General features: G+C 41.7%; 1 protein-coding gene across 4 annotated transcripts in view; it reads right to left on the reverse strand.

The window, feature by feature from the left end:
- LOC129813224 (uncharacterized) overlaps positions 1-13,313 on the reverse strand; it is a 36,680-nt gene extending 23,367 nt beyond the window's left edge. Inside the window, exons 1-4 of one of the 4 annotated variants that reach the window (XM_055865513.1) lie at positions 13,209-13,305; positions 12,953-13,068; positions 11,781-11,898; positions 9,231-10,163 (exon numbers count right to left, since the gene is read on the reverse strand). In XM_055865513.1, coding sequence (XP_055721488.1) covers positions 9,566-10,163; positions 11,781-11,884 — 702 coding nt within the window. In that variant the 5' untranslated portion in view covers positions 11,885-11,898; positions 12,953-13,068; positions 13,209-13,305 and the 3' untranslated portion in view covers positions 9,231-9,565. The other 3 variants (XM_055865509.1, XM_055865512.1, XM_055865510.1) reach the window with 3 other exon arrangements.
- Between the last annotated feature and the right edge of the window lie 5,252 nt (positions 13,314-18,565).

The following is an 18,565-nucleotide window of genomic DNA, read 5'->3' on the forward strand; positions in this document are numbered from 1 at the left end:
TTGTCAGGGTTCTGTTTAGAACACAAGGCCGTTTGTCGGGGTTCTGTTTAGAACACAATGCCGTTTGTCAGGGTTCTGTATAGAACACAATGCCATTTGTCGGGGTTCTGTATAGAACACAAGGCCGTTTGTCAGGGTTCTGTTTAGAACACAAGGCCGTTTGTCGGGGTTCTGTTTAGAACACAATGCCGTTTGTCAGGGTTCTTTATAGAACACAATGCCGTTTGTCAGGGTTCTGTATAGAACACAATGCCATTTGTCGGGGTTCTGTATAGAACACAAGGCCGTTTGTCAGGGTTCTGTTTAGAACACAAGGCCGTTTGTCGGGGTTCTGTTTAGAACACAATGCCGTTTGTCAGGGTTCTGTATAGAACACAATGCCGTTTGTCAGGGTTCTGTATAGAACACAATGCCATTTGTCAGGGTTCTGTATAGAACACAAGGCCGCTTGTCGGGGTTCTGTTTAGAACACAATGCCATTTGTCAGGGTTTTGTATAGATCACAAGGCCATTTGTCAGGGTTCTGTGTAGAAAACAAGGCCGTTTTTCTGGTTTCTGTATAGAACACAAGGCCTTTTGTTGGGGTTCTGTATAGAACACAAGCTGTTTTTCTGGTTTCTGTATAGAACACAAGGCCTTTTGATGGGGTTCTGTATAGAACAAAAGGCCATTTGTCAGGGTTCTGTATAGAACACAAGGCCATTTGTCAGGGTTCTGTATAGAACACAAGGCCATTTGTCAGGGTTCTGTATAGATCACAAGGCCATTTGTCAGGGTTCTGTGTAGAACACAAGGATTTTTGTCGGGGTTCTGTATAGAACACAAGGCCGTTTGTCAGGGTTCTGTATAGAACACAAGGCCATTTGTAAGGGTTCTGTATAGAACACAATGCCATTTGTCAGGGTTCTGTGTAGAACACAATGCCTTTTGTCAGAGTTCTGTATAGAACACAATGCCGTTTGTCAGGGTTCTGTTTAGAACACAATGCCGTTTGTCAGGGTTCTGTATAGAACACAAGGCCTTTTGTCAGGGTTCTGTTTAGAACACAAGGCCGTTTGTCAGGGTTCTGTATAGAACACAAGGTTGTTTGTCAGGGTTCTGTATTGAAAACAAGACCGTTTTTCTGGTTTCTGTATAGAACACAAGGCCATTTGTCAGGGTTCTGCATAGAACACACAGCCTTTTGTCAGGGTTCCGTAAAGATTTCAAGATCGTTTGTCAGGTTTCTGTATATAACACAAGGCCATTTGTCAGGGTTCTGTATAGAACACAAGGACGTTTGTTAGGGTTCTATGTAAAAAACAAGTCCAAGTGTCAAGGTTCTGTATAGAACACAAGGCCTTTGACAGTGTTCTGAATAGAACACAAGGCCGTTTGTCGGGGTTCTGTATAGAACACAAGGCCTTTTGTCGGGGTTCCGTATAGATTTCAAGATCGTTTGTCAGGGTTTTGTATAGAACACAAGGCCTTTTGTCGTTGTTCCGTATAGATTTCAAGATCGTTTGTCAGACTTCTGTAAAGAACACAAGGCCATTTGCCGGGGTTCTGTATTGAACACAAGGCCTTAGACAGGGTTCTGTATAGAACACAAGGCCTTTGACAGGGTTCTGTATAGAACACAAGCGTGAAATTGTGTTGTGAAAACCAGTCAATATTCAGGTCCCCAAGAAAGTAGACCTCTCTGTTTACATCACATATCAAGCATTTCACACACATTATTTAGATTCTGACTGTTAGCACTTGGTGGCCTATAGCAACAACCCAAAACAAGTGGCTTTAGATGTGCCAAGTGACCCTTCAACCACAACACTTCAAATAATGTTTTATTTACCAGGCAATTCAGTTAAGAACAAATTCTTATTTACAACAACGACCTACCCCAGTCAGACCTGGACCAATTGTGTATCAATCAATTTTATTTTATATAGCCCTTCGTACATCAGCTAATATCTCGAAGTGCTGTACAGAAACCCAGCCTAAAACCCCAAACAGCTAGTAATGCAGGTGTAGAAGAACGGTGGCTAGGAAAAACTCCCTAGAAAGGCCAAAACCTAGGAAGAAACCTAGAGAGGAACCAGGCTATGAGGGGTGGCCAGTCCTCTTCTGGCTGTGCCGGGTGGAGATTATAACAGAACTATGCCAAGATGTTCAAAAATGTTCATAAGTGACAAGCATGTTCAAATAATAATCATGAATAATTTTCAGTTGGCTTTTCATAGCTGATCATTAAGAGTTGAAAAACAACAGGTCTGGGACAGGTGGCGGTTCCATAACCGCAGGCAGAACAGCTGAAACTGGAATAGCAGCAAGGCCAGGCGGACTGGGGACAGCAAGGAGTCACCACGGGCGGCAGTCCCGACGCATGGTCCTAGGGCCCAGGTCCTCAGAGAGAAGGAGAAAATTAGAGAGAGCCAAGATTTTCAAAATGTTCATAAATGACAAGCATGGTCAAATAATAATCAGGAATAAATCTCAGTTGGCTTTTCATAGCCGATCATTAAGAGTTGAAAACAGCAAGTCTGGGACAGGTAGGGGTTCCATAACCGCAGGCAGAACAGTTGAAACTGGAATAGCAGCAAGGCCAGGCGGACTGGGGACAGCAAGGAGTCACCACGGCCGGTAGTCCTGACGTATGGTCCTAGGGCTCAGGTCCTCCGAGAGAAAGAAAGAGAGAAGGAGAAAATTAGAGAGAGCCAAGATTTTCAAAATGTTCATAAATGACAAGCATGGTCAAATAATAATCAGGAATAAATCTCAGTTGGCTTTTCATAGCCGATCATTAAGAGTTGAAAACAGCAGGTCTGGGACAGGTAGGGGTTCCGTAACCGCAGGCAGAACAGTTGAAACTGGAATAGCAGCAAGGCCAGGCGGACTGGGGACAGCAAGGTGTCATCATGCCCGGTAGTCCTGACGTATGGTCCTAGGGCTCAGGTTCTCAGAGAGAAAGAGAGAACGAGAGAATTAGAGAGAGCATACTTAAATTCACACAGGACACTGGATAAGACAGGAGAAGTACTCCAGGTATAACCAACTGACCCTAGCCCCCCGACACATAAACTACTGCAGCATAAATACTGGAGGCTGAGACAGGAGCGGTCAGGAGACACTGTGGCCCCATCCGAAGAAACCCCCGGACAGGGCCAAACAGGAAGGATATAACCCCACCAATTTACAATCCTGAGACAAGGCCGAGTATAGCCCACAAAGATCTCCACCACAGCACAAACCAAGGGGGGGGCGCCAACCCAGACAGGAAGATCACGTCAGTAACTCAACCCACTCAAGTGACGCACCCCTCCTAGGGACGGCATGAAAGAGCACCAGCAAGCCAGTGACTCAGCCCCTGTAACAGGGTTAGAGGCAGAGAATCCCAGTGGAGAGAGGGGAACCGGCCTGGCAGAGACAGCAAGGGCGGTTCGTTGCTCCAGAGCCTTTCCGTTCACCTTCACACTCCTGGGCCAGACTACACTCAATCATATGACCTACTGAAGAGATAAGTCTTCAGTAAAGACTTAAAGGTTGAGACCGAGTCTGCGTCTCTCACATGGGTAGGCAGACTGTTCCATAAAAATGGAGATCTATAGGAAAAAGCCCTGCCTCCCGCTGTTTGCTTAGAAATTCTAGGGACAATTAGGAGGCCTGCGTCTTGTGACCGTAGCGTACGTATTGGTATGTACGGCAGGACCAACTCGGAAAGATAGGTAGGAGCAAGCCCATGTAACGCTTTATAGGTTAACAGTAAAACCTTGAAATCAGCCCTTGCCTTAACAGAAAGCCAGTGTAGGGAAGCTAGCACTGGAGTAATATGATCAAATTTCTTGGTTCTAGTCAGGATTCTAGCAGCCATATTTAGCACTAACTGAAGTTTGTTTAGTGCTTTATCCGGGTAGCTGGAAAGTAGAGCATTGCAGTAGTCTAACCTAGAAGTAACAAATGCATGGATTAATTTTTCTGCATCATTTTTGGACAGAAAATTTCTGATTTTTGCAATGTTACGTAGATGGAAAAAAGCTGTCCTTGAAACAGTCTTGATATGTTCGTCAAAAGAGAGATCAGGGTCAAGAGTAACGCCGAGGTCCTTCACTGTTTTATTTGAGACGACTTTACAACCATCAAGATGAATTGTCAGATTTAACAGAAGATCTCTTTGTTTCTTGGGACCTAGAACAAGCATCTCTGTTTTGTCCGAGTTTAAAAGTAGAACGTTTTCAGCCATCCACTTCCTTATGTCTGAAACACAGGCTTCTAGCGAGGGCAATTTTGGGGCTTCACCATGTTTCATTGAAATGTACAGCTGTGTGTCATCCGCATAGCAGTGAAAGTTAACATTATGTTTTCGAATAACATCCCCAAGAGGTAAAATATATAGTGAAAACAATAGTGGTCCTAAAACGGAACCTTGAGGAACACCGAAATGTACAGTTGATTTGTCAGAGGACAGACCATTCACAGAGACAAACTGATATCTTTCCGACAGGTAAGATCTAAACCAGGCCAGAACTTGTCCGTGTAGACCAATTTGGGTTTCCAGTCTCTCCAAAAGAATGTGGTGATCGATGGTGTCAAAGGCAGCACTAAGGTCTAGTAGCACGAGGACAGATGCAGAGCCTCGGTCTGACGCCATTAAAAGGTCATTTACCACCTTCACAAGTGCAGTCTCAGTGCTATGATGGGGTCTAAAACCAGACTGAAGCATTTCGTATACATTGTTTGTCTTCAGAAAGGCAGTGAGTTGCTGCGCAACAGCTTTTTCTAAAATTTTTGAGAGGAATGGAAGATTCGATATAGGCCGATAGTTTTTTATATTTTCCGGGTCAAGGTTTGGCTTTTTCAAGAGAGGCTTTATCACTGCCACTTTTAGTGAGTTTGGTACACATCCAGTGGATAGAGAGCTGGTTATTATGTTCAACATAGGAGGGCCAAGCACAGGAAGCAGCTCCTTCAGCAGTTTAGTAGGAATAGGATCCAGTATGCAGCTTGAAGGTTTAGAGGCCATGATTATTTTCATCATTGTGTCAAGAGATATAGTACTAAAACACTTAAGTGTCTCTCCCGATCCCAGGCCCTCGCAGAGCTGTGCAGATCCAGGACAGCTAAGCCCTGGAGGAATACGCAGATTCAAAGAGGAGTCCGTAATTTGCTTTCTAATGGTCATGATCTTTTCCTCAAAGAAGTTCATGAATTTATTACTGCTGAAGTGAAAGCCATCCTCTCTTGGGGAATGCTGCTTTTTAGTTAGCTTTGCAGCAGTATCAAACAGAAATTTTGGATTGTTCTTATTTTCCTCGAATAAGTTGGAAAAGTAGGATGATCGAGCAGCAGTGAGGGCTCTTCGGTACTGCACGGTACTGTCTTTCCAAGCTAGTCGGAAGACTTCCAGTTTGGTGTGGCGCCATTTCCGTTCCAATTTCCTGGAAGCTTGCTTCAAAGCTCGGGTATTTTCTGTATACCAGGGAGCTAGTTTCTTATGACAAATGTTTTTCGTTTTTAGGGGTGCAACTGCATCTAGGGTATTGCGCAAGGTTAAATTGAGTTCCTCAGTTAACTGATTTTTGTCCTCTGACGTCCTTGGGTAGGCAGAAGGAGTCTGGAAGGGCATCAAGGAATTTTAGTGTTGTCTGAGAATTTATAGCACGACTTTTGATGCTTCTTGGTTGCGGTCTGAGCAGATTATTTGTTGCGATTGCAAACGTAATAAAATGGTGGTCCGATAGTCTGGGGTTATGTGGAAAAACATTAAGATCTACAACATTTATTCCATGGGACAAAACTAGGTCCAGAGTATGACTGTGGCAGTGAGTAGGTCCAGAGACATGTTGGACAAAACCCACTGAGTCGATGATGGCTCCGAAAGACTTTTGGAGTGGGTCTGTGGACTTCTCCATGTGAATATTAAAATCACCAAAAATTAGAATATGATCTGCTATGACTACAAGGTCTGATAGGAATTCAGGAAACTCAGAGAGGAATGCTGTATATGGCCCAGGAGGCCTGTAAACAGTAGCTATAAAACGTGATTGAGTAGGCTGCATAGATTTCATGGCTAGAAGCTCAAAAGACGAAAACGCCATTCTTTTTTTTTGTACATTGAAATTTGCTATCGTAAATGTTAGCAACACCTCCGCCTTTGCGGGATGCACGGGGGGTATGGTCACTAGTGTAACCAGGAGGTGAGGCCTCATTTAACACAGTCAATTCATTAAGCCATGTTTCAGTCAGGCCAATCACATCAAGATTATGATCAGTGATTAGTTCATTGACTATGACTGCCTTTGAAGTGAGGGATCTAACATTAAGTAACCCTATTTTGAGATGTGAGGTATCACGATCTCTTTCAATAATGGCAGGAATGGAGGAGGTCTTTATCCTAATAAGATTGCTAAGGCGAACACCGCCATGTTTAGTTTTGCCCAACCTAGGTCGAGGCACAGACACAGTCTCAATGGGTATGGCTGAGCTGACTACACTGACTGTGCTATTGGCAGACTCCACTAAGCTGGCAGGTTGGCTAACAGCCTGCTGCCTGGCCTGCACCCTATTTCATTGTGGGGCTAGAGGAGTTAGAGCCCTATCTATGTTGGTAGATAAGATGAGAGCACCCCTCCAGCTAGGATGGAGTCCGTCACTCCTCAGCAGGTCAGGCTTGGTCCTGTTTGTGGGTGAGTCCCAGAAAAAGGGCCAATTATCTACAAATTCTATCTTTTGGGAGGGGCAGAAAACAGTTTTCAACCAGCGATTGAGTGCTGAGACTCTGCTGTAGAGCTCGTCACTCCCCCTAACTGGGAGGGGGCCAGAGACAATTACTCGATGCCGACACATCTTTCTAGCTGATTTACACGCTGAAGCTATGTTGCACTTGGTGACCTCTGACTGTTTCATTCTAACATCGTTGGTGCCGACGTGGATAACAATATCTCTATACTCTCTACACTCGCCAGATTTAGCTTTAGCCAGCACCATCTTTAGATTAGCCTTAACGTCGGTAGCCCTGCCCCCTGGTAAACAGTGTATGATCGCTGGGTGATTCGTTTTAAGTCTAATACTGCGGGTAATGGAGGGGTGACTAGGGTTTTCAATTTGTCAGAGCTAATGGTGGGAGCCTTCGGCGTCTCAGACCCCGTAACGGGAGGAGTAGAGACAAGAGAAGACTCAGACTCAGACTCCGACTCGCTACATAATGGGGAGAACCGGTTGAAAGTTTCTGTTGGCTGAATGAGCGACACCGGTTGAGCATTCCAACAGCATTTCCCTCCAGAAGCCATGAGAAAGTTGTCCGGCTGCGGGGACTGTGCGGGGGGGTTTATACTAACGTTACTATCTGTACTTACTGGTGGCACAGACGCTGTTTCTTCCTTTCCTACACTGAAATTACCCTTGCCTAACGATTGCGTCTGAAGCTGGGCTTGTAGCACAGCTATTCTCGCCGTAAGGCGATCGTTCTCCTGTATATTATGAGTACAGCGACTGCAATTAGAAGACATCATGTTAATGTTACTACTTAGCTTCGGCTGTTGAAGGTGTTGACGAACCATGTCCAGATAAAGCGTCCGGAGTGAAAAAGTTGAATGAGGGAAAAAAGTTGCGATGGAAAAACTAAAAATATAAACGGTAATTAAAAACAAAAACAAAACAAAAAAACGTAAAGTTGTCAGCTAGCAAAGTAAAGCAAAGTTGGCAGCAAAACGCACAGCAACACGTCTGCAGATTCAACAGGAAGTGACGTTCTCTACGTATCACCCTATGGTACTGTCAATCACAGCCAAATGTGATGCAGCCTGGATTTGAACCAGGAACTGTAGTGACCTCTCTTGCACTGAAATGTGGTGCCTTAGACAACTGCACCACTCGGAAGCCCAGATGACTTATGTACCCCGTTCAAGTAAAGAGTTAACGAATCAACCTGCCATGTTGGCCATGAAGAAAGATAACACACAAAATATTATGTTCTGAATATTAAATAAAGCAGACGTCACACATTTTGACCTGATCCAGTATTTTTTGTCCAGCTCTTGTCTCACTCATCATCAACTTGTCTTCCAGAAGGTGGACTCCTGCTACCAGTTTCTCTATAGAACAATTTGTGAGATGATTAGTGAAGACAGGTGTGGTGCTTGGTTGGAACTAAACCCTGCAAAACCTATTCACTCCAGGACATAAAGGGTTAAAAGTCCCTGAACTGACAGAATGTGATCTTATACAACGATATAGAGTCTGTAGACAGTCTGTAGATACAGAATCAACCATATAAATATAGTTAGGAGAATATGAATAGTTATAAGGACTATATATTACACAGCTACATGTGTGTGGATATCTCCTTCGGTTATTGTCATAACGTCATTGTCACGACTTCCGTCGAAGTCGGTTCCTCTCCTTGTTCGGCGGTCGACGTCACCGTTCTTCTAGCCATCGCCGATCCACCTTTCATTTTCCATTTGTTTTGTCTTGTTTTCCCACACACCTGGTGTACCTTTCCCTCATTACTTGTTGTGTATTTAACCCTCTGTTCCCCCATGTCTGTGTGTGAAATGGTTCAGTGTTTGGTGTATGCTCACGTTAGACTGGTTGCGCTGGGTTATGTCTACCCGTACTGTGTTTACTGTTCTTAGTGCCGTGTGTTTTGTTCTCCTAAATAAAAGGCTCCGTTTGCTACCAAAATTCTGCTCTCCTGCGCCTGACTCCCTTACAGCCAGTTACGCATACCTAACAGTCATAACACATCGTGGAAGTAAGGGTAGCAGTGATCGAATGTATTACCCCGGCGTATAGTGCAATAAATATGCTGATAGAATTTAGGTAGCCTTGTTCTCAAATTTGCTTTGTTAAAATCCCCGGCTACAATAAATGCAGCCTAAGGATAAATGTTTTCCAGTTTACATAGAGTCCAGTGAAGTTCCTTAAGGGCCGTCTTGGTGTCTGCTTGAGGGGGAATGTACACCGCTGAGACGATGACTGACCAGAATTCTCTTGGGAAAACCTAGTACATGTTCAGTAGGGCGTGTGTTTGTTTCTGTGGGTCCAAATCTAAACTCCATCAGTCTCACCATATTTCAAGTGTTTTCAACAACATTTATAGGACTGTTTATAGTTCTACGTTCAACCTTTTTGTTCTCAGAAGATGCAGGGAAACAGGAAGGCCATGGTCTTTCTGTCATTCAGTGTTTATGTCAGTGTAATAAAACCTAATAAAGACAGAAATACAAACAACAGTAATGATGGAGACACTAGTGTTTATGCTATGGTGAACTTTAATGAACTGTGTAGAGAGAGAGATGGACAGAGAGAGAGAGATGATCAGAGAGTGATGGACAGAGAGAGGGGGATGGACAGAGAGAGAGGGATGGACAGAGAGAGGGGGATGGACAGAGAGAGAGGGATGGACAGAGAGAGAGGGATGGACAGAGAGAGAGAGATGAACAGAGAGAGGGAAAGAAAGAAAATATACAGTTCTATATTTCCACCATCCAGACAGTGTATACTATTAGTATCCATACAGACAGTGTACACTATTAGTATCCATGCAGACAGTGTACACTATTAGTATCCATACAGACAGTGTACACTATTAGTATCCATACAGACAGTCATTGGTCTCAGGATTTGTGTTGGCAGTGACACAACGGTAACATTTGTTGACCCATATATTCTTTTCCTGGAATCTGACACAGCGATATAAAGGGAGGTATCCATCTATCCTCCTGAAGGAATCAAACACCTGCTGCTTCGTCGGTTTGGTCACTCCTGGATGGTGCTTTGAAGGGTCCCAAACCGAGGAGAAGACAAAAGCCTTCCGGTTGGCGTTCCAGCCGTTGAAGATGGTCATGAAGGGGAGAATGCTGGTTTCTCCATCAGGGAAGTTGCATCTCTCCAGACAGGGAGAGTAGTTGGAGAAGAAGACGATGCAGTCATTCGGCTTTGCTGCTGTTAACAGAGTCTGCATTTTGCTGGGGTTGGTTTTATCATGCCCCAACAGAAGGTACTCAGCATGGAAGGTGTCAGGTATGGCTGCGATGAGCCGGTCTCCTATGTAGACACTATAATGCTGTAGTCTGTTCTGGACAACCTGAGGTTGCACACCTACATCAAAGTTTGCTCCATTTTGGGTGCATTGCTGTTGGGTGAGTAAGACAGCCATGGCATACTGGCGGTTCTCCAGGCCGAACCTGAACAACAGACAGGAGACAGAAGAGACAGAACACAGAGGATCAGAAACATTATAAACAGACAGGAGACAGAAGAGACAGAACACAGAGGATCAGAAACATTACAAACAGACAGGAGACAGAAGAGACAGAACACAGAGGATCAGAAACATTACAAACAGACAGGAGACAGAAGAGACAGAACACAGAGGATCAGAAACATTACAAACAGACAGGAGACAGAACACAGAGGATCAGAAACATTACAAACAGACAGGAGACAGAAGAGACAGAACACAGGATCAGAAAAATTACAAACAGACAGGAGACAGAAGAGACAGAACACAGAGGATCAGAAACATTACAAACAGACAGGAGACAGAACACAGAGGATCAGAAACATTACAAACAGACAGGAGACAGAACACAGAGGATCAGAAACATTACAAACAGACAGGAAACAGAAGAGACAGAACACAGAGGATCAGAAACATTACAAACAGACAGGAGACAGAAGAGACAGAACACAGAGGATCAGAAACATTATAAACAGACAGGAGACAGAAGAGACAGAACACAGAGGATCAGAAACATTATAAACAGACAGGAAACAGAAGAGACAGAACACAGAGGATCAGAAACATTACAAACAGACAGGAGACAGAAGAGACAGAACACAGAGGATCAGAAACACGGGATCTTTCTGAAACAGTAGAAACAGACAGGAGGAGGACACTCCCAACTATTTGACCAAATCTAAAGTTTGAATATATGAATATGTGCAGTGTTACTTATTCATAAATTATCACCACCATCTCATGGACAAAGTTAAGAGAGGTCTGAGATAGTGCCCTCTGAAATTATTATAATATTCAAAATGCTACAGTCTATACTAGCAATACAGTCTATACTAGCAATACAGTCTATACTAGCAATACAGTCTATACTAGCAATACAGTCTATACTAGCAATACAGTCTATACTAGCAATACAGTCTATACAGTCTATACTAGCAATACAGTCTATACAGTCTATACTAGCAATACAGTCTATACAGTCTATACTAGCAATACAGTCTATACAGTCTATACTAGCAATACAGTCTATACAGTCTATACTAGCAATACAGTCTATACTAGCAATACAGTCTATACTAACAATACAGTCTATACTAGCAATACAGTCTATATTAGCAATACAGTCTATACTAGCAATACAGCCTATACTAGAAATACAGTCTATACTAACAATACAGTCTATACTAGCAATACAGCCTATTTTAGAAATACAGTCTATACTAACAATGCACCCTATTCTAGCAATACAGTCTATACTAACAATACAGTCTATACTAACAATACAGTATATACTAACAATACAGTCTATACTAGCATCTTGTCTTGTCTGCAGTCCAGGGACTTCATTTACTAGGCTAAGCGTTTGTCCCGTGTACACGGTTTGAACCAGTGTTTTTAACAGTCGATCAAAGAGTCAGGACAGAACAAATATATCGTACGAATGTTAATTAAGAGGAATATAAACTTCAAATGTTCCCCAAAAATGTTTCTAATAATGGCTAATAATTCTGTCTAGAAGTAATTTAGTTCTTAGAGTCTGAATGAAGAGAGAAACACCCACCTTCTCATCTCTTGTACCACATTAGCCAAGACCTCTTGATCGATAGCATCCACCTGACCTCCAGGCCAGAGAGACAGCAGGAAGAGAAGGACAACTCCCCTCATAGCTACACACACAGCTGAAACACACAGGAACACACTATATATACACACACAGCTGAAACACAGGAACACACTATATATACACACAGCTGCAACACACAGGAACACACTATATATACACACACAGCTGAAACACACAGGAACACACTATATATAAACACATCTGAAACACACAGGAACACACTATATACACACACAGCTGAAACACACAGGAACACACTATATATACACACAGCTGAAACACACAGGAACACACTATATATACACACAGCTGAAACACACAGGAACACACTATATATACACACACAGGAACACACAGGAACACACTATATACACACACAGCTGAAACACACAGGAACACACTATATATACACACATCTGAAACACACATTAATACACTATATATATATGTGTAAATATATATATATATATACACATACAATGAGTGGACACTTTCATAATAGTCTGTCATGCTCTTTCAAGGACATAGACTGACCAGGTGAATTCAGGTGAAGATATGATCCCTTACTGATGTCACTTGTTAAATCCACTTCAATCAGTGTAGATGAAGGGGAGGAGTCAGGTTAAGGAAGGTTTTTAAAACCTTGAGACAATTGAGACATGGATTGTGTATCTGTGCCATTCAGATGAAGTGCCTTTGAACAGGGTATGGTAGTAGTTGCCAGGTACACTGGTTTGTGTCAAGAACTGCAACGCTGCTGGGTTTTTCACACTCAACAGTTTCCTGTGTCTATCAAGAATGGTTCACCACCCAAAGGACATCGAGCCAACTTGACACAACTCTGGGAAGCATTGGAGTCAACATGGGCCAGCATCCCTGTGGAACGCTTTCAACACCTTGTAGAGTTCATTTCCCAACGAATTGAGGCTGTTCTGAGGTAAATGTGGGTAACTCAGTATTAAGGTGTTCTTAATGTTTTGTATACTCAGTGTTTACTTATTCTGTTTAGGAGCCCATGGAGGGCTACAAAGGTCCTAATTATATAAAATCAACAATGTTGATAAGCAGTAAAGATAACATTAGATATAAGTCAAGTAGAAGACACTTACAGAGATTGTAGATGGCTGGTTTATGTCCTCTAGATTGTAGATGGCTGGTTGATGTCCTCTAGATTGTAGATGGCTGGCTGATGTCCTCTAGGTTGTAGATGGCTGGTATATGTCCTCTATCCAAGACAAAACAGATGAAGGTTAACTCAAGTTATGGAAAACATCGAAAACACACTTAGACATTTACATTATTTAAATCATCAGAACAACAGTTATCACATTTAGTTCAGAGAGAAGATACTAATTCACCAGGTACCTGTTGAAGTGTTGTTGCTGTGTCCATGTGAGCAGCGCTTTATAGGGATTTATGTGTTAATATTTATCCAGTAGAAGGGAGGGCAGAGGGCAGAGGGAGAGATAGAGGCTGCTGGCATCATTACCATATTTATCCAGCGAGGGCAGTGGGAGGGACAGGTGATGCAATAGCTTTACTGGAAATAGACCGTTTCTATTGACCCTGGTTCGATTCCAGGCTGTATCACAACCGGCCGTGATTGGGAGTCCCATAGGGCGGCGCACAATTGGCCCAGCGTCGTCCAGGTTTGGCAAGTGTAGGCCATCATTGTAAATAAGAATTTGTTCTTAACTGACTTGTCTAGTTCAATAAAGGGTAAATAATAAAAATAAATGAATTGACCTGTTCACATCGTTGCTGTTAATATCTTGCTAGTTTCTTTTGATTTATGTTTTGTTTTATTCATATATTATCTCTGTCATACATCTGCAAAATATGTTGAATGTAAAGCCTATTGTCTCTGTCAATCCCAATAGTTATTTTTACGTTTAATAGGACATTTTTAATAAAAACCTCCTCCAAATAAAATGCTATATCTGCCATTTTGAGAAAAATAATACACAGTACCAGTCAAAAGTTTGGACACACCTACTCATTCAAGGGTTTTTCTTAATTTTACTATTTTCTACATTATATAATAATAGTAAGACATCACAACTATGAAAAATGGAAACATGTAATACATCTTGTTATGCTCGACAACATCCGGTGAAAAGGCAGAGCGCGAAATTCAAAAGATTTTTTAGAAATATTTAACTTTCAAACATTCACAAGTGCAATACACCAAATTAAAGCTTGACTTCTTGTTAATCCACCCATCGTGTCCGATTTCAAAAATGCTTTACAGCGAAGCATACCATATGATTATGTTAGGTCAGAGCCGAGTCACAAAAACACATACAGCCATTTTTCCCAGCCAAAGAGATGAGTCACAAAAAGCAGAAATAGAGATAAAATGAATCACTAACCTTTGATGATCTTCATCAGATGACACTCATAGGACTTCATGTTACACAATACATGTATGTTTTGTTCGATAAAGTTCATATTTATATCCAAAAATCTCAGTTTACATTGGCGCGTTATGGTCAGTAATGTTTTGCCTCGAAAACATCCGGCGAATTTTCAGAGAGCCACATCAATTTACAGAAATACTCATAATACACTTTGATAAAGATACAAGTGTTATGCACAGAATTAAAGATTTACTTCTCCTTAATGCAACCGCTGGGTCAGATTTCAAGAAAAATTTACGGAAAAGCACACCATGCAATAATCTGAGTATGACGCTCAGACAACAAATCAAGCCAAACAGATATCCGCCATGTTGGAGTCAACAGAAGTCAGAAATAGCATTATAAATATTCACTCCCAGGATTGCACTCCCAGGATTCCCAGTTCCACATTAAATCTTTGATTTGTTCGATAAAGTCCATAATTTATGTCCAAATACCTCCTTTTTGTTTGCGCGTTTAGTACACAATCCAAAATCACAACGCGCGGGCAAGTCCAGGTGAAAGTTTGGACGAAAAGTCATATTACAGTTCGTAGAAACATGTCAACGAAGTATAGAATCAATCTTTAGGATATTTTTATCATAAATCTTCAATAATGTTTCAACCAGAGAATTCCTTTGTCTGTAGAAATGTGATGGAATGCAGGTTACTGTCACGTGATAGCGCATCACCAGCTCACGTCACTCTGGCAGACCTCTGACTCATTCAGCTCCCATGCCTCCCTCCTTCACAGTAGAAGCATCAAACAAGGTTCTAAAGACTGTTGACATCTAGTGGAAGCCTTAAGAAGTGCAATGTGATCCCATAGACACTGTATATTCGATAGGCAATGAGTTGAAAAACTACAAACCTCAGATTTCTCACTTCCTGGTTGGAATTTTCTCAGGTTTTCGCCTGCCATATGAGTTCTGTTATACTCACATACATCATTCAAACAGTTTTAGAGACGTCAGAGTGTTTTCTATCCAATACTACTAATAATATGCATATATTAGCATCTGGGCCTGAGTAGCAGGCAGTTTACTCTGGGCACACTTTTCATCCGAACGTGAAAATGCTGCCCCCTATCCCAAACAGGATAACCAAAAAAGTGATTTTATATTTGAGATTCTTCAAAGTAGCCACCCTTAGACTTGATGACAGCTTTGCACACTCTTGGCATTCTCTCAACCAGCTTCACCTGGAATGCTTTTCCAACAGCCTTGAAGAAGGTGCAGTTAACTGTAATGAACTTATCGTCTGCAGCAGAGGTAACTCTGGGTGTCACGCCCTGATCTGTTTCACCTGCCCTTGTGATTGTCTCCAACCCCTCCAGGTGTCGCTTATTTTCCCCAGTGTATTTATCCCTGTGTTTCCTGTCTCTGCCAGTTTGTCTTGTATGTTTCCAAGTCAAACAGTGATTTTCCCATTCTCCTGCTGTTTGCATTCTCCTTTTCTAGTCCTCCCAGTTTTGACCCTTGCCTGTTTCTGTACTTTGTACCCGCCTGCCTGACCATTCTGCCTGCCTTGACCACGAGCCTGTCTGCCACTCTGTACCTCCTGGACTCTGATCTGGTTTTGACCTTTTTGCCTGTCCACAAACATTCTCTTGCCTACCCCTTTGGATGAATAAATATTGTAAGACTTTAACCATCTGCCTCCTGTGTCTACATTTGGATCTCACCTTGTGCCTTGATACTGGGTCTTCCTTTCCTGTGGCGGTCCTCATGAGAGCCAGTTTCATCATAGCGCTTGATGGTTTTTGCAACTGCACTTGAAGAAACTTTGAAAGGTCTTGACATTTTCTGTTTAGACTGACCTTCATATCTTAAAGTAATGATGTACTGTCATTTCTCTTTGCTTATTTGAGCTGCTCTTGCCATAATATGGACTTTTACCAAATAGGGCTATCTTCTGTATATCACCTCTACCTTGTCACAAAACAACTGATTGGCTCAAACGCATTAAGGAAAGAAATTAGACATGAACTTTTAACAAGGCACACCTGTTCATTGAAATGTATTCCAGGTGACTGACTACCTCATGAAGTTGGTTGAGAGAATGCTGAGAGAATGCCTCTCTCTCTCTCTTTCAAAGCTGTCATCAAGGCAAAAGGTGGCTACTTTGAAGAATCTCAAATACAAAATACGTATATTTTGATTTGTTTAACACTTTTTGGGTTTCTACATGATTCCATATGTGTTATTTCAAAGTTGTGATGTCTTCACTATTATTCTACAATAAAAAAATAAAATAAAAAAACTGTAGAAGACAAACCCTTGAATGAGTAGGTGTATCCAAACTTTTAACTGGTACTGCATATATATATATATATATAGTTGTTATATTTTTTAGCTTAAAATGTGGGGTTCAAAACAGGTAAGGCTATCCCCATCGCGCGCTTGTGACTCCTGTGACAACAGGGAGCAGTGCACGTTGTCGCCAGGTGTACGGTGATTTGAAAATCACAGTTTTTCTGACTTTTCATCCTGTGATGTCACAGAGAAGCTTTCTTCTCTTTTTAACAACGGAACAGAAAAGTGCCGTTTTCACATGTAGACACTGGTATGGAGATAGTTAATATGTAGACACTGGTATGGAGGTAGTTAATATGTAGACACTGGTATGGAGGTAGTTAATATGTAGACACTGGTATGGAGATGGAGGTAGTTAATATGTAGACACTGGTATGGTGATAGTTAATATGTAGACACTGGTATGGAGATAGTTAATATGTAGACACTGGTATGGAGATAGTTAATATGTAGACACTGGTATGGAGGTAGTTAATATGTAGACACTGGTATGGAGATAGTTAATATGTAGACACTGGTACGGAGGTAGTTAATATGTAGACACTGGTACGGAGGTAGTTAATATGTAGACACTGGTATGGTGATGGAGGTAGTTAATATGTAGACACTGGTATGGAGATAGTTAATATGTAGACACTGGTATGGTGATAGTTAATATGTAGACACTGGTATGGAGATGGAGGTAGTTAATATGTAGACACTGGTATGGTGATGGAGGTAGTTAATATGTAGACACTGGTATGGAGATAGTTAATATGTAGACACTGGTATGGTGATGGAGGTAGTTAATATGTAGACACTGGTATGGTGATGGAGGTAGTTAATATGTAGACACTGGTATGGAGATAGTTAATATGTAGACACTGGTATGGTGATGGAGGTAGTTAATATGTAGACACTGGTATGGAGATAGTTAATATGTAGACACTGGTATGGTGATGGAGGTAGTTAATATGTAGACACTGGTATGGAGATAGTTAATATGTAGACACTGGTATGGAGGTAGTTAATATGTAGACACTGGTATGGAGGTAGTTAATATGTAGACACTGGTATGGTGATGGAGATAGTTAATATGTAGACACTGGTATGGAGATAGTTAATATGTAGACACTGGTATGGAGATAGTTAATATGTAGACACTGGTATGGTGATAGTTAATATGTAGACACTGGTATGGAGATGGAGGTAGTTAATATGTAGACACTGGTATGGTGATAGTTAATATGTAGACACTGGTATGGAGATAGTTAATATGTAGACACTGGTATGGAGATAGTTAATATGTAGACACTGGTATGGTGATAGTTAATATGTAGACACTGGTATGGAGATAGTTAATATGTAGACACTGGTATGGAGATGGAGGTAGTTAATATGTAGACACTGGTATGGAGATAGTTAATATGTAGACACTGGTATGGTGATAGTTAATATGTAGACACTGGTATGGAGGTAGTTAATATGTAGACACTGGTATGGAGGTAGTTAATATGTAGACACTGGTATGGAGATAGTTAATATGTAGACACTGGTATGGAGATGGGGGTAGTTAATATGTAGACACTGGTATGGTGATAGTTAATATGTAGACACTGGTATGGAGATGGAGGTAGTTAATATGTAGACACTGGTATGGAGGTAGTTAATATGTAGACACTGGTATGGAGGTAGTTAATATGTAGACACTGGTATGGAGATAGTTAATATGTAGACACTGGTATGGTATGGAGATAGTTAATATGTAGACACTGGTATGGTATGGAGATAGTTAATATGTAGACACTGGTATGGAGATGGGGGTAGTTAATATGTAGACACTGGTATGGAGATAGTTAATATGTAGACACTGGTATGGAGGTAGTTAATATGTAGACACTGGTATGGAGATAGTTAATATGTAGACACTGGTATGGTATGGAGGTAGTTAATATGTAGACACTGGTATGGAGATAGTTAATATGTAGACACTGGTATGGAGATAGTTAATATGTAGACACTGGTATGG

Source organism: Salvelinus fontinalis, chromosome 16 (assembly GCF_029448725.1).
Source record: "Salvelinus fontinalis isolate EN_2023a chromosome 16, ASM2944872v1, whole genome shotgun sequence".
Lineage (NCBI taxonomy): Eukaryota > Metazoa > Chordata > Actinopteri > Salmoniformes > Salmonidae > Salvelinus > Salvelinus fontinalis.